Raw genomic sequence first — 26045 nt, 5'->3', positions numbered from 1 at the left:
TCAAAAAACGTAAATGACTTCACATTGGTACCATTTGGTAAAACGTGTGATTTACAAATTTCAGTTAAGAATTCGACGTGGATATTGCTGATTTTCGGTGTCTCCGGTGACAAATGACGATTTTTACTTGCATTGACGTACTCTGCCGTGCTGAGGAAGAACGCCGTATGAACATTCGAGAGTTGCAAAATTTCCCGCAATAAAACCTGTATTTTTGACAACATTTATGGATATTTTTACTCGAAATTTTCAGATATTTTATATTAAATTGCGCGTACAATATTGTCTGAAAATGGAAAATAATATTCACAATTTTCCCAGTAAATTCGGTTTTTGTCGGAGGAAACTTAGCAACGTCTGAAGGCTCATAGTCATACGGCGTTCTTCCTTAGCACGGCAGTACTGAACTGCGTCGAAACTGCGAAATATCGGCGGCCATCTCCGCATGTAGTTCAATACTGAAATAATCTTCTCGCATTCTCTTGGTTTGGTCTAAGAACTTCCTTTCAGGCATGGTAGCGAGTATTGAACAGTCCTCGAGGCTCTGTAAATTTGCCTATACCTATTCGCTGGTCAGGGAAATTCGCTGCATCATTCGTGCTGGATCAGTTTGACGGATGCCGGAAATTTGAAGGAATTTGCGCAACGTCAGGAATAGGTCAGCATTAGATGTCTACTTGACTGCCGAACAATCGTGTCCCGTTGATCAAAGAGCAAAAGCGCAGCGCTGCTTTTCCTTAATTTTCACACGCTGCTATCAACTGCCCAACCTGGATGCAAAGCATCGAATCCAGTGGTGTTGGCGTGGCGTGAATTGCGATATATCGATTGATATGTAATTTAAACCTATGGTAAAGAATCGATTATTAAGGTGTTCGCTACGAACACCCTGTTTATCGATCCTTTTCCATAGGTTTAAATGCCAGATCATTCAATATATCGCAAAGCACGCCACGCCACTGATCGAATCGCATGGAAAAAAATCAACGGTAAAACTTGTAAAATACGTTGGTGGCTACACTGGAAAAGACCGAATCTCGATTTTGACGTTTCAAAATTTCCGCTCCAATTTTTTGTTTTTTCCCCGTAGGGAAACGAAATACCTTTACCTACCTTTCCAGTTTGAAATTTTTCAGAATATTCCTCGAAAAAATAAGCAGGACATTCACAGAGATTTTTTTAAATCATTCGTTGATTTAGTTTTTCAATAAGTACATAAAGAATGACGAACAATATCTGACGCCGGAAACCGCGATACCTAGGTGATTACCAAATAATATACCGAGCCCGACGTATCTTCTTCAGCAGCGTATCAATGCCTCGATGGAAAAACCGAGTTAAGTTTTTTATTGAAAATTTTCATAATTCCTCCGCTCTACGTTAAGAATATTAACGTACCCCGTGCGACTTCACATCAATACTACCGTGCTATGGAAAAACGCCGTATGAACCTTCAGGCGTTGCCACATTTCCTTTGATAAAACGCAAATTTCCTGGAAGATTCATGAATACCTATTTTCCTCCCAATTTTTCAAAGAATTTAGCTCACAATTTTACCTCGATTTAACATTTTACTTTCGGCGGTAGCTGTAGACGCAGACGCTCGCCTCTGGCCGTGAAGATGCGCCTTCAATTGTGATGTAGGCAAAATTAACTGCACGTAAAGTTGGAATACCGTACAGCGACTACCGACCTCAACAAAAAAGGGTGGGTTTTTCCACACATCCTATTCTTTAACAGTCGGGGGAGAGGCGGGCAACGTGGAACGGTCGGGCAGAGTGGAATTTGGCCATTTAAAAAATTCTGTCCGTTCTGTGGTGACTCTGCTGGTTGAAATTGGAAATAAAGAGGGTGCCTCTCTCTTAGAAACTGTTTCATGCGAGAAATACCCACTAAACCAATGAAAAATCACGTCAGTAAAAAATCGGTCCTTCGCAATTTTTTTTCGCACCCGTGGAGCCGCGGGCAAAGTGGAATGGGCAATTAAAGTGGAATATGGTTCTTTTAAAAATTCTATCCGTCCTATGGTGCTTGAAATCGAAACTAGAGAGGGTATTCATCTATTAGAAAGTGTTCCTATACAAAAAGAACAGTATAAGCACAGGGCCGGATTAAAGGGGTGGCCACATGGGCCGCGGCCCATGGCGGCAAAATTAGGGGGCGGCAAATTTTGCAATTTTTTTAAATGCAAGTACCAAAAAATCGGATTCAGAAAAAAATTACAAACAAGAAAAGGTGACAAAATCGCTCATTTCCTGAGAGTTCATTAATGTCTAATTTTTTCGTATTTCGGTGATACAAAAACTGCGCACCTTTAATTAGTTAAGTTAAGAGAGAAACCAAACACGTAATTTGGCCTAGAGCGGCGCGGCGCCAAGAGAAATGATGACGAGGACTTGAGATGAAAAGGAGAAGCCCTCGACGCGGCGGTCGGCATGTAACACATATTGACGCCTACGAGACTGCATGAATACTTCACGCATTGCGTCAAACACAGTACGGTCAACAGCGCAGCGGTCGGTTGCGGCGTGAAACGCACAGTGCCTACAAGACTACATGAATACTTCACGCATTGCGCCAATCACAGTGTGGTCAGCGCGGCACGGCGGCGGAAGTTAAAATTATTGAATCACATTTATGTTTGTTCTTTCTTAATTTTCTAGTTCATTTCTTGCAAATGAAAGGCCTTGTCCACACAGAGATAGGTTTACGGAACTGAACTTTCGCGCGAAGTTCCGTGAGCTTTTGCTGGTAGTGATGACAGGGCTTACGCAAAAAATGTGTCTAACACGAGTGAACGCGTTTTATGCACCCTTCTCCCTCCGGCACGTTCACTTGATGGTTTTTATTGATGTTTCAAAATGCATGAGAAGAGGGTGGCAAAATACAGGCGTCCCATGGGCGGCATGTAGGTAAATCCGGCCATGTATAAGCAATAATATATCACGAAAGTAACTAAAGTAAGTAGCCGGCACTCGACAGATGTGTTTCGCGCTCGTGAGAGCTTGTGTGTATTTAAAAGTGTTGAATTAATAAATCCATGGATCCAATGTAATTGTTGAGTAATTGTTGCAATTGTTTAGTAATGAATCATTAATTGTTCTGGATTCGATTAAAAAAAAAAAATCGAACTGAATCGTTTTCTTCTTTTAATTATATTATTAATAAAATCTCAAAGGGCGGTGTCTTGGATTCCACTTTGCCCAACTTCAGGAGGGCAAAATGGAATGTATCCTCTTTTTTCACGTTCAATTTTCTGGGCATTTTTTAAAAACTGTTTTCGGCTTTTTGCACCTTTTTTTGATAAAGATGCGTTAAAACTTCAATTATAAAGGAACAGAAGGTTCTAAAGTATGTACTTCAAATAAATCATCAGAGGCGCATTGAAAGACAAGTTCCACTTTGCTTGCTCTCCCCTAAAGAAATATCCGCAGAATATTAGGTAATGCGAATGATGAAGCAATTAAATAATAAGGAATTTAATTTTATCATTTTTTTCTTTAATTCAAAGTGGCTGCATTTTCCCATTTACATATCTGTGCGATATGCAGGTACTGGTATTTACCTACATAAGAAGTTGCACAGTCTTATTAGATCCATTCATAGAGAGAAAATATTGTATATACAAAATGCATCAATCAGATGCTCCAATGAAGAATAATTGCTTTCTCTAGCGCTTTAAAAGAGTGATTCTTCCTCGAAATACCCTCCCCTCAACCAATCTTCGATTCTTTGCCAACTCATATTCTCTCGTGCAACTAAGAAATAAGTATCGGAGAAAACAATTTCCTGTATTTTTACGACTCAGCCGTTTTCCACCTGCAATTTGAAAATTGTTTATGGGAAAGAGCAAGGACTATAGTCTTGGTGCGCATTTTTGTCCAACCTTGAGATTTTTACGCACGTGTTTTCTGGAAATTGTTGTTGTAGCAAATAATGCGTTGCATCAATCATGAGCTGGTGTTCGCGCGTATAAGTGAAATGATTTGTTTGCAATAAATTTTATACATCGCAGCCTGTCAAAAAATGATTGCATGTTTTGCAATGCTATTTCTAATGAATTTAATTAATGATGTGTCATATTTATGCAGGAACTAAGACTGTTCTCTGCGTGTAATTTTCTCTGAAATCATATACCCGCTAATAAAATTGCATTTTTCCCCAGATCAAGAAAAACTTTATATATCTCTGTTTAAACACTCGCAGTATCAATGTTTTGCATTTTATAGACTTTTTCAACATTTCATGCATACAATGCCTGCAATGCCTGCATTTAGACATTTTTGTACTAAATTTTCAGGGAACACTCTGGAGACTGCAAACAAAAAGCCGCGGAATATTGGGCAATAATAATGCAAGTCATCTCTTAAAAATGTAGTATGTAGTGGAAAATTTACAAGACCGCAAACCGAGATTTCGTACTTTCACGGTCGATATGCGTATTGTTCAAATAATATTGTTAACTTTTAAAATTGACCAGAAATAACCTGTGACACTTATGAAAATAATATTCTCAGAAAGTATTAACTATAGGTAATATTTTTTTTCTTTTTTACCCTGAAAGACGGATAGGAGTGCTTTTGGTAGGCAGGATAACTGATGGGCTATTGGTCAAAGTCAGCAATACCCCATTAGATGTATTGAAAGATTTGGTAGTGGAAAAAAGAAAAAATCAATAAAACTGCATTGAGACACGGAAATTTTTTGGGGGGAAACTTGAGAAAATTGATGAAAAACTGCAAAATGCATCATCAAATAAATTAATCACTTTAGAGAAACGATCTGCGACGATACTAGACGTAACGGATCTCTATATATATTATTATTAATTTTTCTTGTAACAATTTCCGATTTTTTTTAAAAAATCAGAACGGAGGTTCAAAAGTAGTAAAAAATTCTTGTTTCGCTCAAAGGCAGACGCTCATTTGGATAGCATTTTGCAATTAGGAACTATAAATTCTGGCTCTTCTGGAAAAACACTGATGCTCATAGGGAAACTAATGGCGCATATGTTGTTTTTAAACCGGGCTAGAATGTATAGTTCCAAATTGCAAAATGTAGTCCACTTTTGCTTTTCGTGATAGGTAAGTTAACATCGAGCCTATCACGTTTTTGTAATGGATTAATGCCGCTCCTGAGGAAACAAAAATGTGGGAAAACACTGATTGAAAAAGATAAAGTTTCTGCACAAGAGTCACATTTATTTTGAATTTGCAAACATTAAAACAATAGACAATATTTTTGACTGCATATTACAGTTCAGCGATGGCAAAACAAGGAAAAATTAAACACATTTCAAGAAAAAGACAGTTATTATTACTTAATCGAATGAGGTCTCACAAATCTTGGTGTTTCTTGGTCTAAGCCACCTAATTCATAAAAAGGAGCCTGCTGGATCTGATTTATCAAGGGAATTGCAGAGGCTGTATGAGGTTGGCAAGGAAGCTAAAAGTAGGTAAGACAATTTTGATGCAAATGAGAGTAATTTTCATCATTAGCACTATTAAAAACAAATATTTTTTGCATCATGCAGCATACAAACATAAGATTCGCGTGTGTATTAATGCACAAAAATCGTATATATATCCGCAATATTACTAAAATGTAATATTTATAACCATTTCGGTTCGGCACATCCGTAAAAAACACCTACTTACTTGCCTGAATTATATTTATGAAGAGACTCTTCATCATTTTTCCACCCTCTCAAAAATCAAAATCAGCAAGACTACCGAAGAACATTTTGCACGACTAAATTTCCAAGTATAAAAATATAGCAAAGACGTCAAGTGAGGTTAAATAGGTAAAAATAAATATAGTAGTGGCACACGGAATTGAAATTATACAACTAAAAGCAAAAAAGGTGGACCTTGTTTCAGATAAGTTTACCCTTTTCATCTGTTTGTGTAAATATCAGTTACCAATGGAAAACGCAGTAATAGTAATATCTGTACAAGTAGATGGAGGGGGTAAACTTATCTGTATCACGATCCTGCAAACAGTCTAAAAACGATACACGATTAACAGTACTACTCAGCAACTGACCTCTTAGAAAAAAAAAAAAAAAAGTAATTAGGTCTAAATGGACGAGACATTCAAATTCAATTGATGAATCAAAAATTTGATGAGTAAATAATCAATACTGAGATGATTAGAGTCACTTATTCTAGAAGCGGATCATTAACATAAAATTGCAGAAATAATTAGGCAGGCGAAAATTATGTCGGTGGGCAAAAATTTAAGGCAGTCTTAATTCACTACTTTCTATTTCCCAACGGTAGACAGCAAAACTACTGACAGAATGGTTGTTACCGAATAAATTAATTAAGAAAAATCGAATCGGAAAGTGAGTAGACACAACATCTGGCCAACGATAAATTATAGAAATTGAGGAGTTTCGATATAATCAACTTAATAAATACGTCGCCGAATGAAATTCAAACTAAAAACTATATCACAATATCGCTTAGGCAATTAAGATACATTAATCTACGAAAAAAAAGAAACATTAACTCACTCTAATTATCCTGCTTTAACTATATTACGATAAACGTTTGAGAGTGCACTTATTATCAAGATTTTTCCCGTTCATTCGAATGATATGAGCAATTCTTATTTAAATACCTACACTTTTTCAAAAGTTATGGCCTAGCAATTAGGCTTACATATTACAATTCCTCTTCTCAAAGAAGCATTACAAAATCTACTGAATGGCATAATAATTTAACAATAAAATAAAAATTTAATACAAATTGAAAGGAAGTAATAGGATTTTAAAAATGTCAGATAATATATTTTTCGATGGGCATCAAGCATTCTCCTCAGTTTCCAAAGTGGGCAAGAGGGATGATTGCCTATGTACGGAAACTCTTTCGAAGAGTTGGCAACACAGAAAATGATGATGATTAAAGGGAGGGGGCAAGAGGAACTTAGGAGCTGAGCAACTGATTTCAAGCACTGCATGGAGATTGCTATTGGCCGAGACGTGGCCAACGAGTCGCCCCTAGCAACAGACCGAGGACCATCCAAGACGAATCTTACAATGAAAGGGTTAATTAATTTGATGCCGCTTCCAAGGTTGATTGTCGATCAATTTCGGATCGATAAGTGCTGAATCGGGGCAAACCTCATTCAAAAACCTTCCCCCCGATTAGGATATCAGCGTTGTCAGATCGAATCACGGATCCTCAATGTGCCCGTTACTCCCATACATGACTTCAATATTACATTTTCCTCTTCCAGCGTGGCAATGGTGCAAACCCCAGGTAAAACCACACGTTGACAGTGTAGGAACTTCATTATCCACATTGTTTGGCTCCCGAAAAAAAAAATATCCGAAAATTTATCGAAAATGCGAGGACCAAGGGGAGGAGAACCCATTTATCAGACCTAATTTGAATATACATCGACGTCGGTATTTCGCCTCGAGTTTTTTGTTCCTCCTATTTTTTCCATTTTATTCACTTGCTACTGACTTAGCTCCAAAAGTTTCATCAAATTATTAATGACCTGCTCCGATTATTCTATATTACATGGTCGCACTGGATATCGCCATCTACTCCGAACAGCATCATTTTTTTTTTTTTCAATAAGTATATGAGAAACCCAAGGAACATTATAAGATCTTCACAAGATTCTAGCAATGAAATATTCGCGCCGCGGCGCTGCCGTCTTTGAAGATTCCCTTCGGTTGACTAGATTTAACTTTTACACACTGATGAAGAAGAAAGAAAAAGAAAAATGCGACTTTCTTGAGCACCTAATCCGTGGCGGCTGACTCTCACCTGTCACCTTGTGGCAAAGTAAACAAGACCTGTCGCGAATCACAAAAACATGTTGACGGATGTAGTTCGTTGGTCTGCGGGCACCCACCTTTAAATTTTTCTGGAAATTAGAAGGTTAAACCAGAGAGAAGTTTCGCAACCGCATTTTCTCTATTCGCGAGGAATTTCGCTAGATCATTTTTAGGCCTTACACGATAGATGATTGAAGTTCTAAAAACATTAAAAATAATTCGTTTCTCGCCCTCTTAAGACAGGCGTTTAACCGTTGAAATGAACAGCTCGGTACACAGCAGCACATAATAATTCTTATAGACCTCGAAACAATCATATAAATAAGAATTTAACAAAAAACGCAAATAACGAAACAAATGATTGGCTGATTACTACGGTCGAAAAATCAACAGAAATTAGAAAAAGAGATCCTTCCTTTAATTTAAATCTCGAAACAATGTGCCCGGGTGGCGACTAAAATTTAACGCTATGTGAGATTTGGGTGAAAGTGCTTTATAGGTATCTCGCCAAACCCTTCTTCGTGATTCTACCCCAGTGGGTATCTGGAGGAAGGCTTTTCACGACTAGCGTTCAATCTGCATGCGTATTGCGCATATAATACAAAGTGCACGCATCTTTGGCAGCAGTCAAACAAAACGTTTATACGCCTTAAAACATAACTCCTGAAAACCGCATTCTGCAAAGAGAGCCAACTTACATTTCGAAAAATCGGAGGATCGAGACCACTTCGTCACGAACATAAATTGAATTTTCTTTTGGTCCTAAAAGAACGTATGTGTTGGTTCAATCTGCTGGAAAACGATCCTTTTTGGAAAAATTACTGTACACGTCAATGAGTTGGATGGTCCTTAGTTTGACTGAGCACCACTCCTTGGCACGAACGTGAGAGAGAATGTCTCGGGAGGGAGGGCTACCATGCCGGGAATCGCTTTCGGAGGTTTCGTTGGAGATGGCCCGACGTCGAAGTGCTGAACGATCGAAGCTAGGAGAATGAAGCTAAAGCCCAAGACCAACTTTTGTCCGATGCAAGTGCGTTTGCCCGTGCTGAACGGAATGAAGTGAGCTGGTTTCACCACCTCTCCTTTATCGTTGATGAACCTCTCTGGTTTGAAAGCGGCTGCGTCCTCCCAATACTCCTCGCTTAGGTTGAAGTCCAGATTATTCACGAAGACCACCGTATTTTTCGGCACTGCGTAACCTGAAACAGAACAGAACCTCATGAATATCTACTTACTGGTGAGGTTTCAGCAGCGGCAGAGGGCCAGAATGCGCCTTCAATTTTGAACATGCAACGCGCATATCCGTGAATCACGAATAGTTGCATCATGACGCCACAACCAACTCACGATCAGTTTAATACTCGTAGGTCAAGATATACTCATCAATTTGAATCGGTCATTCTAAAGGTGATTAAGAGATAGAATACTATGAGAAAAACAGTGAAAACGTTTTAATCGGTCCTTTTTACAGTTCAGAGCTCTGAAATATTAAGGCGAATGAAATTCACATTATACAATAGTCTATGATTCAATACGGGTTCATTACTACAGTTTCTGATGTTTTTCTTGTGATTTCATTTCTGGCGCTTCAGTCTGTTGAAGAATGACCGATTCAATTATTGGCTGTAGATACTCTGGCCTCCTGTCACTATCTAGTAACACCACGGCCGGATTTAGGGGGCGGGGGCACATAGGCCGCGGTCCATTACGGCAAATTTTGTGATTTTTACTTTTATAGACATAGGTATCAAAACAAATTTCGAAATTCAGGAAAAAATTACTAACGAGAAAAGGCGGCAAAATCATCAAAAATACAAAATAATTTTTAAAATTTATTTACATTTACAAATTGTCATGATACTTTTAAGTTTCGTTCAAAATATCGCGAATAATTCGTCAGAGATCGATCAGTGGGGACATTCCTAGATTAGCATACGGCCACATTTAAATTAACGACTTGCCCGTTTGCGTGATTCTCAGATTTTTGCCCGGCTACCTCATGGAGCAGCTGTCCAGTTCATGGAATGGGCTAGAACATCGGCCCTTTTCGCGGACTGGGCAATGGGGGTGACTTGCCCACGGACGGGACAAAAAAGTTGCCCAGTCTACGGACAGGGCGGTTTCGCCATCAGGGCCGGATTCACCTACTTGCTGCCCATGGGCCGCTTATATTTTGATCGTGCCAGCGGAGGAGGGGTGCATAAGACGCATTTACTCGTGTTGAACACATTTTTTAGGAAAGCCCCGTCAACACTACTAGCAAAAGTTCACGAAACTTTGCGCGAAAGTTAAGCTCCGTAAACCTATCTCTGTGTGGACAAGGCCTTCCATTCATAAGAAATGAACGAAAAAATTATGAGAGAACAAACATAAATGTGGTTCAATGATTTTAACTTCCGCCGCCGCGCCGCGCAGACCGCACCGTGTTGGACGCAATGCGTGAAGTATTCGCGCAGTCTTGTAGGCGCTATGCGTTTCACGCTGATCGCACTGTGTTTGCCGCAATGCGTGAAGTATTCCTGCATTCTTGTAGGCGCTATCCGTTTCACGCTGACCGCAGTGACCGCACTGTGTTGGATGCAATGCGTGAAGTATTCGTGCAGTCTTGTAGGCGCTAATATGTGTTACATGCCGATCGCCGCACCGAGGGCTTCTCCTTTTCATCTCAAGTCCTCGTTATCATTCCTCTCAAAGTCGCGCCGTTCTAGGCCAAATTGTGTGTTTGATTTCTCTCGTAACTCGACTTATTGAGGGTGCTGTCTCTTGTATCACTAAGAGACGACAAAATTAGAAATTACTATACTCTCAGGAAATGGGATATTTTGTCGCCTTTTCTCGTTTGTAATTTTGTTTGTATAAATCCGATTTTTTATATACCTACACTTTAAAAAATTGCAAATTTTTGCCGCCCTTTAGATTTGCCGCCATGGGCCGCGGCCCATGTGGCCACCCCCTTAATCCGGCCCTGTTCGCCATAAGGGTATATCACGTATATTCTGCCCTGCTAAGGAAGAACGCCGTATAAACATTCGAGAGTTGCCAAATTTACTCAGATAAAATGTTAATTTTTGAGAAAAGGTATAAAAATGTTTCCTTGAAATTTCCAGGAGTTTTAGATGAAATTGCGAACAAAATTATCTAAAAAGTTGGAAGCGAAATATTCATAAGTTTACTAGGAAAATCGTGTTTTATCAAAGGAAATTTGGCAACGCCTGAAGGTTCACACGGCGTTTTTCCTTACCACGGCAGTATTGTGGAAACATTGTTTTTATGTGTGAATGAACTTACCAGCAAGCTCAGTGTCCTCGGTTGCGACGTGCGGCACGATCGGAGACGACGCCACGCGGAGGGTCTCAAAAATAGTGGCCTCGGTGTACGGGAGCCGCGGTTTATCGAAAAGGTCCACGTTCCTGGATCTCCCGGTGACTCGGTCGAGCTCGCGACGGATTTTGGCGGCAACCTCCTCGTGTTTGATAATATTCACAAGGCAGAGCATGACGAGATTCCCGACGGCAGAGTGGCCGCCGATGAAGTCCTCCAGCTCGAACATGACGTGCTCCCAAGTGAGGACCGGGTCCTCCTTCAGGTGGATGAGAAGCGCGTCGGTGAAGTCCTCGGCCTCCGGGTCCTTGGTCGCGTTGATCCTGGCCGCCCGCTCGTCGACGATGTTGGCCAAGAGGAACTCGCGGATGTCCTGAGCCCAGCCGGAGAGTTTGGACATGTGCCCCTTGTAGAGCGGCAGGAGCCACGGGAGGAAGTCCACCGCGTAGCCGTGGTTCACGTCCCAGAAGATCTCGTCGAAGTTCCGCACCATCCGTTGGAAGTCCTTGTCCTGGTAGGCGAAGCGCTTGCTGCACATGTACTGCGTGAACATGTTGGCGCAGGCGCGCATCACCAGGGGCTTGATGTCCACGACGGGGCTCTCCTCCAGCTCGTGGTTGAGCTCGTCCAGGAAGAGTTGGGCCTCGTGGAAGCCTACGGTGTAGAGCAGGTCGCAATTCTTCGAGGCTGTCTTCGGCGAGCAGAAGCGTCGGGCCAGTTTCCGTCGCGTTTCTTGCACGTAGGACCAGTCGCAGAATGCCAAAGCTGCAACACACGAGGAAATTTGAGTTAGCATACATCGGAGAATTCGGAGATTTAGTTTCTGCTTGGAGAGAGTTATTGTATATCCAAGTCGTTTTTTTTTTTTTTTTTTTTTTTTTTTTTTTTTTTTTTTTTTTTTTTTTGGTTTTTTTTTTTGGACTAGACTGCTGAAAATAAAAACCAGCACCTGAGGAAACCATCTCTTGCTCAGCTTGAAAAAAAGGCACTCGCGTTCCCAAGTAGCACAGATTGCAATAAACTGCAATGGACCACTCGACAAGGTACGAATTTAAGCAATCTGATACATGTTTCTACAGCAGAATTTCACGTAGAACACGATTCGGTGCAACGAATATTACTAGAACCAACTCCTGACGAAGATATTGACGTTTTTATTTCACATTGGTTACGAGGAATTTGCACTGCCCGCTTGCAAGAAACTCAAAGCTCTACTTGAGTCAAATCGCGCACTGCAACGGTTTCAGCAAGCTTCGCTCAATCGAGATATGTTCATTTCCCATCATGTTATCAAACCACAAGAAATTTGCTATAGCTGAGCCAAACCGTCAAGATGAGGTTTTCAGATTTTTTTTATCGCAGAGACTATCATGATGAACGTTTAGCGCGCGATGTGGATCACGTAGAGCATTGAGTTTTCATGAGCGGGTGGTTTCAATTCACGCATTAAGAATCATTAAATATCTTCGTAAGGAGTTAATTTCGGCAATTTTTGCTGGGCGCATCGCATTTTACGTGAAATTTTGGTTAAGAAACATGTATTAGAATGCTGAAATTCGTACCTTGTCTAGTGGTCCATTACGCAGTAAACTTATTGCTACTGGAGCTAAGGATTGTGCATTTCGCCCATCTACTGAAAAGCACTCCCTCTTGAATATTATTGCAATAAAATTGGAATAAGTTGCAATTTTTTCTTCAATTGTGCATGGATCGTTAATACTGGACAGACAGACAAACATAGCGATGGATCTATACTAGAAAATTACTATGGTAAATTTTTTTTTAGAACAAAGAAAGAAGATAGAAGAACATTTATAGAGGTATCTTAAGAAGTAAGAAGAAGTTGATGAGATTTTCAGCCTTAAGAAAGAATGCAGCGTTTTCGCGTCGTTTGCCTTAATTTTAATGATCAAAGCGGCTAAAATGTGTGTAGGGTTAAGCAGGTCACGAGCACATCGACCTTATAGGCCAGACACCAGGGGAATGAAAGTTGAAGTAAATGCCGGAAAGCTGGACATTTTTGTTATAAGTTCACAAAAACAAGCTCACAAGTGTAATTGACCTCACATGCATGTTTAATTCGATACAAACTATTACAGAGGACACCTTTTTTCTCAACGTCCCAACATTTTTTTAAGCGCGATTCGAGGTCTTTGAGGCACTTGTACATTGAATATTCAGCTGATATTTGTCAATGGAAATTCACTATTGCAAATATGACTTTTTTCCCTACCATTTGAAGAATTTTCCACGCTTTTCAGAAGCATCAAATCAGGGTCAAAAGTACATAAACCTTCCAAATTTACGGTAACGAACACATAGGTTACAAATTTAATTTCCTGAATATATTTTTACCCGGAAATACTATCATACTAACGATATCTTTTTTCCGTCCATAGGAAAAATTTCATAAGAAGAATCGAGGCTTTGAAGGAGAGTTCAACGCTCTCCGCTGCGGGTCATGCTCCGTTACATGAAAGAATTGCGTCATGCCGGCCGTGTAACCGAGGGGAGGGACGCCGAGTGGAGATGCCGCATAAACTGCGGTAATACAGAGGAGGCGAGGAGGAAGAACAAGTTTGGGGAGGGATGGGCTCGAACTCGGTGCGAGAGAGAGTTAGAAAGGGCCTCGGGAATGCGAAACGGAGAAAGGAGCAAGGAAGAAAGTACAAGTAAAGAAAGGAAGAGAGGCGGAGGGAAGTTGACTTTGGTTGAGGTCAAGTCGTGGAATCCGTGGCATAGTAACCTTGACTGAATTCTTTGAACAGTTACGTCGCGGCGATGGGCGCCGTCGCGACGCGGCGCGGGCGCGGGTCCGCGGGGTGGGGGCGGGTGGCGGGGGGCGGGGGGCGGGGGCGGGAGGTGGGACTAGAGGGTCACAGATTGGAGGGTCGGGCTCACCGCTCGCGACGATGGCTTATGACAAGGACGAGACCCACGAATCCATGGATCTCATTCGCTCAGTTTCTTGCTCTTTCTCCCACCTCCGCACATAATCCGTTCAAGTTCACGATTGTGTTCGTTTGGTGTCCACCAATCCGATTTTTGCCACGATCATGAATTCCACCTCGTTCAGGAAAAACACCAGTGGCGTGGCGTGCTTTGCGATGTATCGATTGATCTGCCAATTATACTTATGGAAAAGGGTCGATTATCAGGGTGTTCGCAACGAACACCTCGATAATCGATTCTTTACCATGGCTTCAATGGGGAAATATCGATATATATCGAAGCACGCCACGCCACTGAAAAACGCCGTAGAAACGTTCAAATATTTCTCCAATATTATCATTCTTTTCGAAGAAAACTTTGAAGAGTTCTTTAAGTTTTTGGATACACCAGGTAAGATCCGAATACTATTTCCTAATTTCAAAGGAAAAATTTGCTAGTTTTCTTGAAAATCATATTATATTGAATTAAAGTTGGCAACGTTCCAAGATCCAAGCGGCGTTTTCCCTTTGCCTGACAAATACGACTCACTGATTGCCCGTGATGATATATGCGCAAGGCCACTTCATCAAATAACTGCCTTAATTTATTATATAAATTAAAATAATTTATTTAATAAAAATATAATGAAAATAATTTATCATGTACATTTTAAAGCTGATAATTGTTGAGGAACTTATTTGTTTCTGATTCTTAAGGTTAATTTTTATCTTAATAAATTATCACCCCTGAAGTATCGAAAAATCGGATGCGTTTTGTGAACAAATATGCAGAGCTATGTAAATCTTCAAAATTATGTATAAACCGCGTAATCATTCGACAAAATGCCTAATTCGTGTGTTGGCCTTCATGACAGGTAATGGTGAAAATAACGAAAAATCAGACGCAGAGGGGATACAGTAAACGGCACTGATCGTTTACCGTGGATGTCAATGTCGATAATGGCATCAAGGGAAAGTCTTCGCTGAAGCTCGGCTGTCATAGAATCATTGCCTTCAGCCCAGTGGCATGGCGTGCTTTGCGATACATCGATTGTTCTGCCATTCAAACCTATGGAAAAGGATCGATAAACAGGGTGTTCGCAGCGAACACCTTAATAATCGATTCTTTACCATAGGTTTAAATGGCAGAACAATCGATACGTCGCAATTCACGCCACGCCACTGCTTCAGCCGTGTCCTCTCTCAAGATTGTCTCTTTGCTCACCCATGCAGCAAAATTTCCGACGAAAATTGTTGACAGCAACGAAAGCTATATTTATTTTTTAAGACTCAGCTCTCAATGCAGACGACATGAGAAAGTACCTCCGTAACTAAAAGTTTTGAAACAAGTGCGAATTCTTCCTTTGGATTTTCATTTCTCACGATCACTTTTCAGATCTCGGATGTAAATTTTTGATAATTGCTGTCGAAATTCAATCCGGAAAACGCAAGTAATTATTATTTACCAGACGTAACAATTAATTCGACTTTCTTGTTCGAGCGTTTAAATCTCCGAATTTGATGATTGTGGCTACATGATATGGATTACATTTTGCAATAAGAAACCACTATTTCCGCCTCATTTTAGAAACAACATATATGCCATTGATTTCACCATGCAGATACGTGCTTTTATGGAAGAGCCAGAGATAGTGGCTCCTCATTGCAAAATGTAATCCATGTGTTTAATACGATAATCATTGCCGCTGAATCGAAAATTGCTCATTAGCTTCAAGTCAGATTCCTGATCTTAAGATGCTTTAATTACCAGATGAGCAGTTGACTTCCAAACCGATGAGGGTCGCCGCAGGTGCAGATCATAAGCGGATCCAGCAAATTGGCAACATTGTTTTTCACCATTTAAACCTATGGAAATGTATCGATTCTTGGAGGGGCTATAGGTGCTCTGACAAGAATCGATTATTTAACATAGGTCTAAACGAAGGGAATCCGGCGTTTCCAAATTGCTGGGTTCGCCTCTGGTGCGGATAAGCAATTTCGATTCCCTCCGAAACCTGAAGTGACTCTGATCGAAATTGAAAAGCACTTGCACTGGGGCTCTCGTCCAGGGATGGAGAGAGGGAGGAGGGTACCTCCATCAAGGAAATTTTTCACTCCACCGTTGACTTATTCCATTAGGTGAGGCCCTCAAACCTGTTTGAAACCGAATTCATTTCCTGCGGTTGACCTCGCCGCGATAAAGGCAGCCTCGAACACAAGTGAGTCTGTCCATTATAAATTATTGCTGCCTTGAACAGGCCCAAGGATACGCATCACGGTTGCTAAGCAATAACTCCGGGGTTCGCAGCAAGAAAGTACAAGTTGCGTGGAGCTTACAGGGACAGTCCGAGAAGTCAAGCAAGTTCATTATCAACAGCACCGTCGCCGAATGCTAAGTCGTGAGCAGATTCCTAGAAGGTGCTCCGGCTCTTGCGGTTAATGATCCAATTCGAGGAGACTTGACAACCTCGGTGGCATTTCCCTCGTGGAAACAAGCTTCCTGGATGGAAAGAGCTTGATAGAGGCCCGGGCTCCCGGGGTAACAAATGCTCCCGTCGGATGGGATATCACCCGTAACCTGGACTCGACTGCCTTAGAACTTGGCCGCTTCGACGACCACTTTTGATCAAGTGCCCAACGCCCAGCCTTACTGCCTCGCCAACGAGCCAAGAAATTTCCGGGCTGGGGGCTCTTTTGGACCACCACCAAGTCCCCGGAGAAAACGAGAGCCGTGAAACTAATCTTTCTTAAGCAACCTGGCTCGCGTAAATGGAAAACACCCCTCTCCACTTGCACCCAGCAAATTAAAATTATAATTACACCAAAAGTGGAGGAAAAGGTAAAAAGATTAAAATAATCAAGCTACAAGCCAAAAAAAAAAATATTTATTTATATTTTTTAATATTTTATTATATTTTTTTAAGAATATATACATATTTTTCTTTAACTTGTAGCCCGATTATTTTAATCTTTTTACTATGTTCTGTGAAAGCCAGGCAAATTGGCATTAAAATGTAGTGAAGAAAAACTTGGTAAGAATTTATTTTCAATCGCCTAAATATTCAATTCAATTTAATCATATGTATACGGAAACCGAAAATTTTTATCAAGAGTCATGTAAATTGGGTGAAATTTTATCCCCCCCCCCCCCTCTTAATATGTAATTAAGTTTCATCAATGTTAAACTTTTCGATATTATGGCATGACATGAATTGATCTGGTGGCAAAGGCAGTATTTTATTGTTCCATTTCTTAAAAAAAAAAAAAAAAAAAAATACACATATAAAAATACTAACCTGGAGAACGTATCATGGTTGCTTTTTAATGACTCCAAGAAAATGTTTGCTAAATGAGAAACCGCGGGATACGGTTACAAAAATACATGTCAAGCTATGAACATCCCGCGGGTCACCTGCGTTTAAACTGATGTTTGTCGTCGGTCAGGTTCCTTACTTTTCTTACCATTCGTTAAAGTCTCCGTATTATGGCATGAATCCTTCTTACAGCAAGCACAATATGTTGTTCATGTTACTTTTTTTTTTAAAAAAGAAAAAAATAGGTAAAAAATACTACCCTCTGGAGCAAACCACGGGTTTTTAAGGAGCTGCAGCACGCACTTGCTGCATTAGAAACCAAAAGATCGCGCAGAGTTAAAAAATACATCCCAAGCTATGGACATCCCGCGAGTCATGTGCATCAAAACGACTGTTTGTCACCCGTATGAATTTTCTCACTTTTCTTACCATTCGTTGAAGTTTCTGTATTCCACGGAAAAATCACTTGCTTTCATAAGTTTGATGTTTACTGTGTTGAAAATCTGGAAAAGCCGTCTCATCAGAGACTTGACCGTACATTTTTCTTGGCTTAATTTAATTTTCATTGCAGTTTCATTCGTATTTTAAAAATATAGCAAAGCGAACGGCAAGTTGAGCAGAAAACGACACGGAACGAAAAGAATGAGAGGAGAGGCGGACGAATTTCGGATTTCACGTTCTCCGCGTCGCCCGGCAGAGGATGACATAAGCTGGATTCCGGGGAGATCCAGCGCGGCGGAGCCGAGGCGAAGGCGAAAAGCCAGTCGCTGACTTTCCATTGACAAGTTAATGAGACTGCATAGAAAATAAGAATGGAAGACGCGCGAGTCTTCTTTTTTCGCGAAGGCGAGGCGGAAGACACGCCGACTTTTACCGTAACGGTGCTTCCGCGCCCCGCATCTCGCGCCCCCCGGAGCCGAGCCCCAAGCTTTATTGCCCTTGACCTCCATTACTCGACCAAACTCGCCCGGCAAGCCCAGCCCCCCGCGCCCTCCCGCCACTCCTCGCTCACGCGTCACGCGCCGTGCCAAGTTCACGCAACACGCCGCGCAGCCTCCGCTTATGCAAGCGCCGCGCGCGCTGGGTCCCCGAATTCGTGCCTTACCCATGACTCACGCCTCATGCACTTACCCGGGCCGGCCGGGTCCCCAAGCCCTCAATTCCGACAGACCACGTCAGTGCTGAGTCATGTAAAGCGCTCGCAGGACCCCCCTACATTTTGAAACTAAAAAAGGACCACCATACGAGGTGCGAATGGAGCATTTGCAAGTGTCTGCATTTGGTGAATTTCGTTCCTTAGTGGAAACACCTGAGTGAACTGAACACGAGAATACTCTTGATTCATAAATTGAGGAATCAGCGGAGGAGATACGATAAAATAACCAAATCTGCGAAATTACATGTGTTTAAATGGGAAATACCGCCTGATGACGTCATTAGGCGGTGCTATACTCACTTTTAAATCTATTTTTATACTATTTCCCATATAAGAAAAAAATTCTGTAAAATACCGCGAAACCAGCTCTTAAAGCACCTTCAGATGAAGCAATTAAAAAATTGCGTGCAAATTCTCCATTCAAGCATTACATCATGAATTCTGTTTTTTCATCATGGAGCCTTGCACAAAAAGGGCCGAAAATTGCCCGTTTTGAGGCCCTTGAGACTGGGGTCCGTATAAGGTGTTTTTTCATCCTTAGGCTGACCCTGTGAATGAAAGTTCAGATGAGTATATGAACCGTTTTCGAGTTATAGGAGGGCAAAGTCTCCGATTTCACGCATTTATAAATATATATTTTAATGTCCAATTCTGTCTGGAACATGTTACCTGATCTAGATCTTGGAGCGGGGGTTGCGGTGATTATTTCAGCTATTTCTGGTGTAAGTTTTTGCATCATCTAAAATCCTTCCTTGGTTTTTTTCCGAGGGGGACACGGAGATGGCGTTTTATTACAAAATACTGACACTTGTTGTAACGGTTGCAGATATTGACGTACGGTTTGGACGAAACTTCCTTGAATTCGAATTAAAGTGGGTACATTTTCGTGGGGGTGGGGGGTTGGTCATGACCCCCCGCCCTTCCCTCCAAGAGGTGGAGGGCAGGGAGCGACTTTCGAAATTGAAACCTCATCTTGTAATACCTCGTCCAAAAAACCTAAAAATAGATAGTTTTTAACGGAAACCGCAGGTTGCTATCTATCATTGTGTCAAAATGGCAATAATGACAAATGGACGGTTTAAGTTCGAAATGGCGAAAAATTGATTTCTCAGTAGTTTACCGTCCGACTTGGATTGGACTACAGGGTCCAGAGATTTCTTGGTACAAAAATAACAAATCTGGCATCGGAATACAAAAAAAAATTGCGCTATTTTTCATTGCATTCTTCAAACTAGCGGAAAGCGTCTCATCTTAAAAATAGTGAAATATTTTTGCATCGTGATGGTCGATTCATTCTATCTTTTAGTGCCCCAAAATTCCCTATGAACGAATTTCACCCTAATCCTTCTATTAAAAACTGACATAACCACTTTCTGCCATTTGGAAGACGGCTACTGGACGTTAAATATCAGCAGCCTACTTCATACGCCTCTAAAACTAATTCAAAACATAAACTGCTCGTTGAGTGTTTCAGAATTACGTTACGCACTCGTTCTATTGCCTTAGTGATACGAATTATCGATGCAATTGACGAGATGGAATTTGTCAATGACGTCACTGCCGAAATTACGGTCCAGAAGTCTATCGCCATATATTGGTATACCTCAGCCGAAATGTAAGAGTCAAAACAAATATTTTGCATTCTACGTTACTCGTTACACGCCGACATCTCTTTTCCAAAAACGAGGAAATGAAAACACTCACGCTTGCCTTACGTAAGTGGGTTTGAGGCGCGGGGGCTTCCAAAACAAACGCTGCCTCCAAAAATTTAGCAAATACTTCAAAAAATTCCGCGTGAGGAAAATCCTCGTGCCCAACACGAGAGCATCTTACCATCGGCTCAAAACTAATCAATATTTGGACCGCGTTTAGCAAAGAGGAACCAAGCCACATCAGCTTTTGTCAAATTTAACTGAGCAATTAAATTTTTTACAAGAGAATGTTTGCGTCAATTTTTTCAAAATTTAAGGAATTTGTCTCGCACTATACAGAAAATTCACTGAAATTTGCAAAAAAAATCCGCACAACCGTTTTCACGTATAAAATTAAAGAATTGCCCAATTAAATTGTAGTCCAGATGTACTAAGATAAACTGAGCGCATGTAATTACCTGCAGGCTGATGTTTGCGATTGATAGACTAAGAGCAAATGGAGCTACTCTATTGGTTGAAATGGGTGGAACCGAGAGGATCGCGCCTTTTCCCCTTTGTCTATAACTTTGTCTATCAATTTCAATAATCAGCACGCTGGCTGCCATTTCATGACACTTCCCGCTTTTTACTTTGGAATAATTTTCACATCTAAACTTATAGTTTTCAGCGGATTTTATTATTTCTTTCAGAAAATTTACTTTAAGTTTGGTCTTCAGGCACGTGAAGCATGTCGATGGTGAAACTACCAAACCATGTATCTCTGTTAACGTTGCAGACCTCCTGCCAACATGATTTTTTTAAATGGAGAACTACTCAACGTCAATTCTTAAAAATTTCCTTGATTTTTCTCCTCTGTCCGCGACAAACTCTGACAATTTCACAAAGTGATGCTGATCTGTTCTCCTTTTAAAATTAAAATGAGAGCGGAGATTTTCAATCACCACACACTGGGATCAAAAACACATTTGATCTGGAGTCCAGACTCTTGAAAAAATTGACAAGAAAAAATACGCTTGATTCAATCGGATTTTTGCTTGAATTAAAACGAAATTCGCTTCAATTAAGAGGCTTGGTTTTTTATTTAAGCTAGATTCTGATTGAATCAAGAGTACTTTTTCTTGTCGACGTTTTTAAGAGTCTGGACTCGAGATCCAATGTGTTTTTTTTTTCCAGTGCAAACGAGATACGTGGTTTGGGAGTCTTACCGTCGATGTGGAACAAATTTTCCCTAAAATCGTATTCTCGGAAATCGTTTTGCGCAAATTTTGAAATCGTTGAGCGAGCATTGTTGACTTTAAACATTTTACTAGAACAAATCGGGATTCATTTCTTACGGTGCATTTTAATTAAACGCAAAAAGAGCGAGAGAGAGAGAGAGAACCTCGCAACCTACTTTTAAAGTAAGCCCACACACACGGCTGTTGCTTCAAGTCCAAGAATCAGTGAAGGAATAAACAGGAGCAACAGATAGAGGCATTCGCGATGCCGTCACCGTTAGTACCAAAAATGCCCGAACAAGCATTTAACTTGATTCCAAGAACGGAATAAAAAACGATGATGTCATGAGAGCTCATTCATACTGGCTGATAAAACTGGCGCACGTGTTATGTAATTGTCTGCGAGCGCGTATCGTAGTGGCCAGGTGTGTAATCGAAATTGCCAAAAATTTCGGGAACGTTAGTCAATTCCACCTCCACGATTGGGAGATGACGATGACTCATAAATTGACTCGACTTGTTCCTCGATAATATTTTTGATTCTGGTAGTCGTCTACATTTTATTCATTTTTGCGAGTTTTAGTGATTCTCGAAAGGTGCGCATGACAACACCGCCCAAGTCTGGATCAAAATACCGTCTCATATCCTCGTTTTGGTGCATCTCTTCCATTCATGACCCACAATTACACGGGTGTCAGATGACTCATAAATTTTGTTTCTCTTCATTCACCGGGCGAATTGCTGCTCCGGCACAATTTCAATCGTACTCGATAGGTTCCCACGCTCTAATTGTCTTTTCCCGACGACGTTGCAGTTAATGCATCAAACCTTTTTGAAAGAGCGCAGAAAACTTAGGCTCACTTCGATTATCAACTTAAAATTAGCTGCTTTCTAAGCAGCTCTATTTTTTCGAGGGGAAATAGTGACTTTCGAGGGAGCAAATCCTCTTAATAGGCCAATAGTAACCAAAGTTTGAATTACAGTCATAGGCGGGTCCAGGGGGGGATTTGCCCATTTGCCCCCCCTCCCCCCAAAAAAGGAGTAAGAAAAGGCAAGAAAGAAAAAGGGTTGAAACGGAGGAGAGAGGAAGAAAGGACGCTCATATTTGGTACTGATGAATGGAAAAATTGACTCAAATTGCATATTAGATGCTTTAAAATTTCGAAAGTTTTCCAGGGAATGAGTCCGTTTCCTCCGCTCATAATTTTTGAGGCAACAATTTCCAAAGTGCACAATGTCCATAAAAGTAATTTGTCACAAAAACGCAAAAAATTGTTTTGAGTTTGCTGTGTTTTGCTTCGACTTACCTTTTTAATACTGCTAATTAAAAAGGAGTTTGGCTGTTTTGGCACACAATTAAATTATTTTCCTATTCTTTTCCATTGGCTAATGAAGAATCCACTTTTAGCTCGCACTGGAAAAAAAAACATTGGATCTAGAGTCCGGACTCTTAAAAACACCGACAAGAAAAAATACTCTTGATTCAATCGGATTTTAGCTTAAATATAGAGCCAAACCTCTTAATTTGAGTGGATTTTCCTTTTGATTTAAGCAAAAATCTGATTGAATCAAGGGTATTTTTTCTTGTCAATGTTTTCAAGAGTCTAGACTCTAGATCCAATGTGTTTTTTTTCCAGTGCAATTTCGACCAAAATGGCCATTGTGCACTTTGGAACTAGTAGTCTCATTTGCTCCGACCAACAAAAAATTATATTGAGTAACTCGTTGTGACACAAACAACAATAATAGTAAGAAGTAGATGATTTTTACAATGATTTTTTTTCCTGACAGGTGGGTAGGGTGGGAGAGGGGGGGAGGGGGACAACTGCATCCCTTGCCTATAAGACACTCCGCCAATTGCACAGACTGGAGATGACATCGAATAATTATCAAAGCTTGGAGAGGTTTACAAAAGCTAAATGATCCTCTCGCCTTGCCTCTCTCATAAAGTAAGAAAGAAACCCATTTCTGAGTACGCTATTGAAGATGCCTACCATGGGCCGATCACATCGTCGCCTTTCTGACGTAAGGGCGTATCTCAATTTTCTTGTGAGTCCTGGTCTCCATATGAGTCCATGTTCTCCGAGTCTTGTGCGGATATAGAGATAGGCCGTTAGGTCAGAGGAGTGACGACCTGTGCCATTTCACTTATACGGTGGGTTGATTATTGACATCGATAGACAAAGCGGTAGACAAGAATGATAAACTGAAAATAAAGCGATCCTATTGGTGGGAGCAGGTCTTGCAATGACCATACTGCCGTGCTAAGGAAGAACGCCGTATGAGCATTCGAGAGTTGCTAAATTTCCCTTGATAAAACATATATTTTTGGTGACATTTATGCATATTTGTCCTTGAAATTTTCAGATATTCTAGATTAAATTGCGCACAATATTGTCTGAAAATTTTGGAAAATAATATTCGCAATTTTCCCGGTAAATTCCGTTTTTATCGGAGGAAAATTGGCCGCGTCCGAAGGCACATACGACGTTCTTCCTTAGCACAGCAGCAGGAAATAAGTAATAGACAAACTAACGGCAACCCGCTAGGGACCCTATAGTTAGTCCATAATTTTCCCTTTTTCTCTAAAACACCCACCCGTTTCAACCAAGAAGATCGCTCTATGTTCTCTATGTCTATTTTGTCGCTCACTTTGTCTATCAATTTCAATGATCAGCCCGCAAGTTATTGAGTGAGGGTAGGTTCAGGGCAAGAGGTAAACTTATGCACTGCCGATGGGTGAGGAAATGAAGGAATTTATTTCTTCTGAATTGAAGCAAAATGTATGTAATCAAGCCCACCCTGCGACCGAACTACAAACCGGCGCCACTACGACCAGGCACATCAAGTGGTGCTTTTTGACCCCACAAAGTTTCCTGTCTCTCATTCTAACTTGGAATAGTCCCAAATCTCAGGTTGTTTATCACTCAGCCATTAATACATCCATAATGATAGAAAAACTACCTCTGAAAGGCTACACCGTTCAATATTTCAAAACGAGACAGTTATTGTAAAATGTAATCGTCAATATCGCGGCCAATTTGTCTGTCGTAGACGTGATGAATACATAAGTGCATTGAAATGAGCAGGGTGTGATTCTGAATGTATTTATGCCCCGTCTCAAGTTTAATCTATTATCGCATTATATCAATGAAGCGTGCCTAAGAAACTGTCTAATCGATTCACCAGAAACAGAGTCGCATCCAATTTATGGGATTTTTTTAACGAAATTTTAGGGAAAATCAGGAGATACATTCATTTTTTTTTCATATTGAGAGCAATTGCGCCCATTTAAAAAACTTCAGCTGCAAATGAATCGACGGCGAAACTGCAAAAACGCACGACTTGGTTTACGACGTTGAGGACTTCCTGTTAAAATTTACTCTCTAATTGGAAAAATAATCAACGTAATTTCTCGAAAACTTTTGATTTTTCTCTCTATGTGGAATGAACTCTCTGTGGAAGTTTCAAGCAAGGTGTTCGTTTCCTCTTTCTTGATAAAATAAAATGGGAGGGGAGCTTTTAAGATATCGTGAATGAGAAACATATTTTTTTCATTTAGGCACGCCAAAACTAAATTTGTTTGAAAATTTAGGTATTTTTATCATCTTGTAAAATTGGAGTTAGTTGATGAGCACATACTTTAAAACAGTAATAACTTGATTGAACCGATTATTTTCCAAATCAGGTGAGCGCCACAAGCAAGATTTTGAGAAAAGCGAGACATCTTTATGCTGTAAGATACATCTTAGTATAGGCAATAGTAATGCGACAAACATTATTTTTGAAATTTTGGCGCCTAGGTTTTTGAGAAAATAATCGGTCGAATGAAGGTATGGAAATGATGGTGCAGACTTACAGTTACTTCGGTCATCGCCGAATAGTTTATGGAAGCGTTTGAAGTCCGGTCTGCCGCCGAAGATGGCTCCTTTGGTGATGAGAACCTCTTTGATGAGTTGGTAGTTATTGACGACGATGCACTGAAAGGAGCCCAAGGTGAGCTGAAAGATATCCCCGTAGATTTCTTTCAAGTCGTTGAAGGCCTGGAAAGGGACCTCGTACTTGCCGAGCAAGTGCATGTTACCCAAAATTGGGAGCGGGCGCGGTCCCGGCGGAAGTTCCAAGAGCTTCCATTCCGAGTTGATCAAAAGCGACTTTAATTGCGGCGAGGTTTTCAAGTTTTTAACGACGTAAATTACAGCTAGCACAATCGAACACGAAACCAAAGCGAGCGTTAGTAAAACCATGCTGATTCTCCAGAAGGTTTTCCTTGACTAGTCGGCTCCAAAGTTCTTTGAAACGAAGCACTGTACACTGAGAATCGTGGGAGAAATGAGCAATGTTTGTTGATGATCCGAATCGCGTTGATGATATGCTCCTTTACATGACCCGTGAGACTAGATATAGGAGTGGATCTGAGGTGGAGGTGGAATCGTGGAATCGCAGAATGTTGGGAGGACGAAGCCTTTGAGGACGGGCTCGGGGGTCGTGTTCAAGGACACCCTGGCGGACGATAGGGAAGGTCGGAGTGAAAGAGAAATGAGTCAATATTTCCAATATATAGAAAGTGGACGTCGACTTGGACGTCGGGGTTGGGGTTGGGGGACGAGCGAGGAAAGTTGATGCAAAGCGGGCCTCGAATAAAAGAGGAAGATCTCGG

At 40.8% G+C, this 26045-nt stretch overlaps 1 protein-coding gene across 1 annotated transcript; it reads right to left on the bottom strand.

Annotated features, from left to right (window-relative positions):
• Positions 1-5180: 5180 nt before the first annotated feature.
• LOC109043092 (cytochrome P450 307a1) lies at positions 5181-26045 on the bottom strand. The gene is made up of 3 exons (XM_019060146.2): positions 25245-26045; positions 11084-11881; positions 5181-8994 (listed from the first exon to the last, which is right to left on the bottom strand). Exons 1-3 carry the CDS (start codon positions 25630-25632, stop codon positions 8645-8647), a joined length of 1536 nt encoding a protein of 511 aa, XP_018915691.2. The 5' UTR covers positions 25633-26045; the 3' UTR covers positions 5181-8644.

Source organism: Bemisia tabaci, chromosome 1 (assembly GCF_918797505.1).
Source record: "Bemisia tabaci chromosome 1, PGI_BMITA_v3".
Lineage (NCBI taxonomy): Eukaryota > Metazoa > Arthropoda > Insecta > Hemiptera > Aleyrodidae > Bemisia > Bemisia tabaci.
Note: the sequence above shows the minus strand (reverse complement) of the source record. Positions and strands in the feature narration are given on the sequence as shown.

Coding starts and splice junctions, on each gene's coding strand:
- LOC109043092 (XM_019060146.2), bottom strand. CDS start 25,632: ATGGTTTTACTAACGCTCGCTTTGGTTTCGTGTTCGATTGTGCTAGCT. Junction 11,882..25,244: donor CGGCGATGACCGAAGTAACT/GTAAGTCTGCAC, acceptor CGTGTGTTGCAG/CTTTGGCATTCTGCGACTGG. Junction 8,995..11,083: donor CGAGGACACTGAGCTTGCTG/GTAAGTTCATTC, acceptor GTTCTGTTTCAG/GTTACGCAGTGCCGAAAAAT.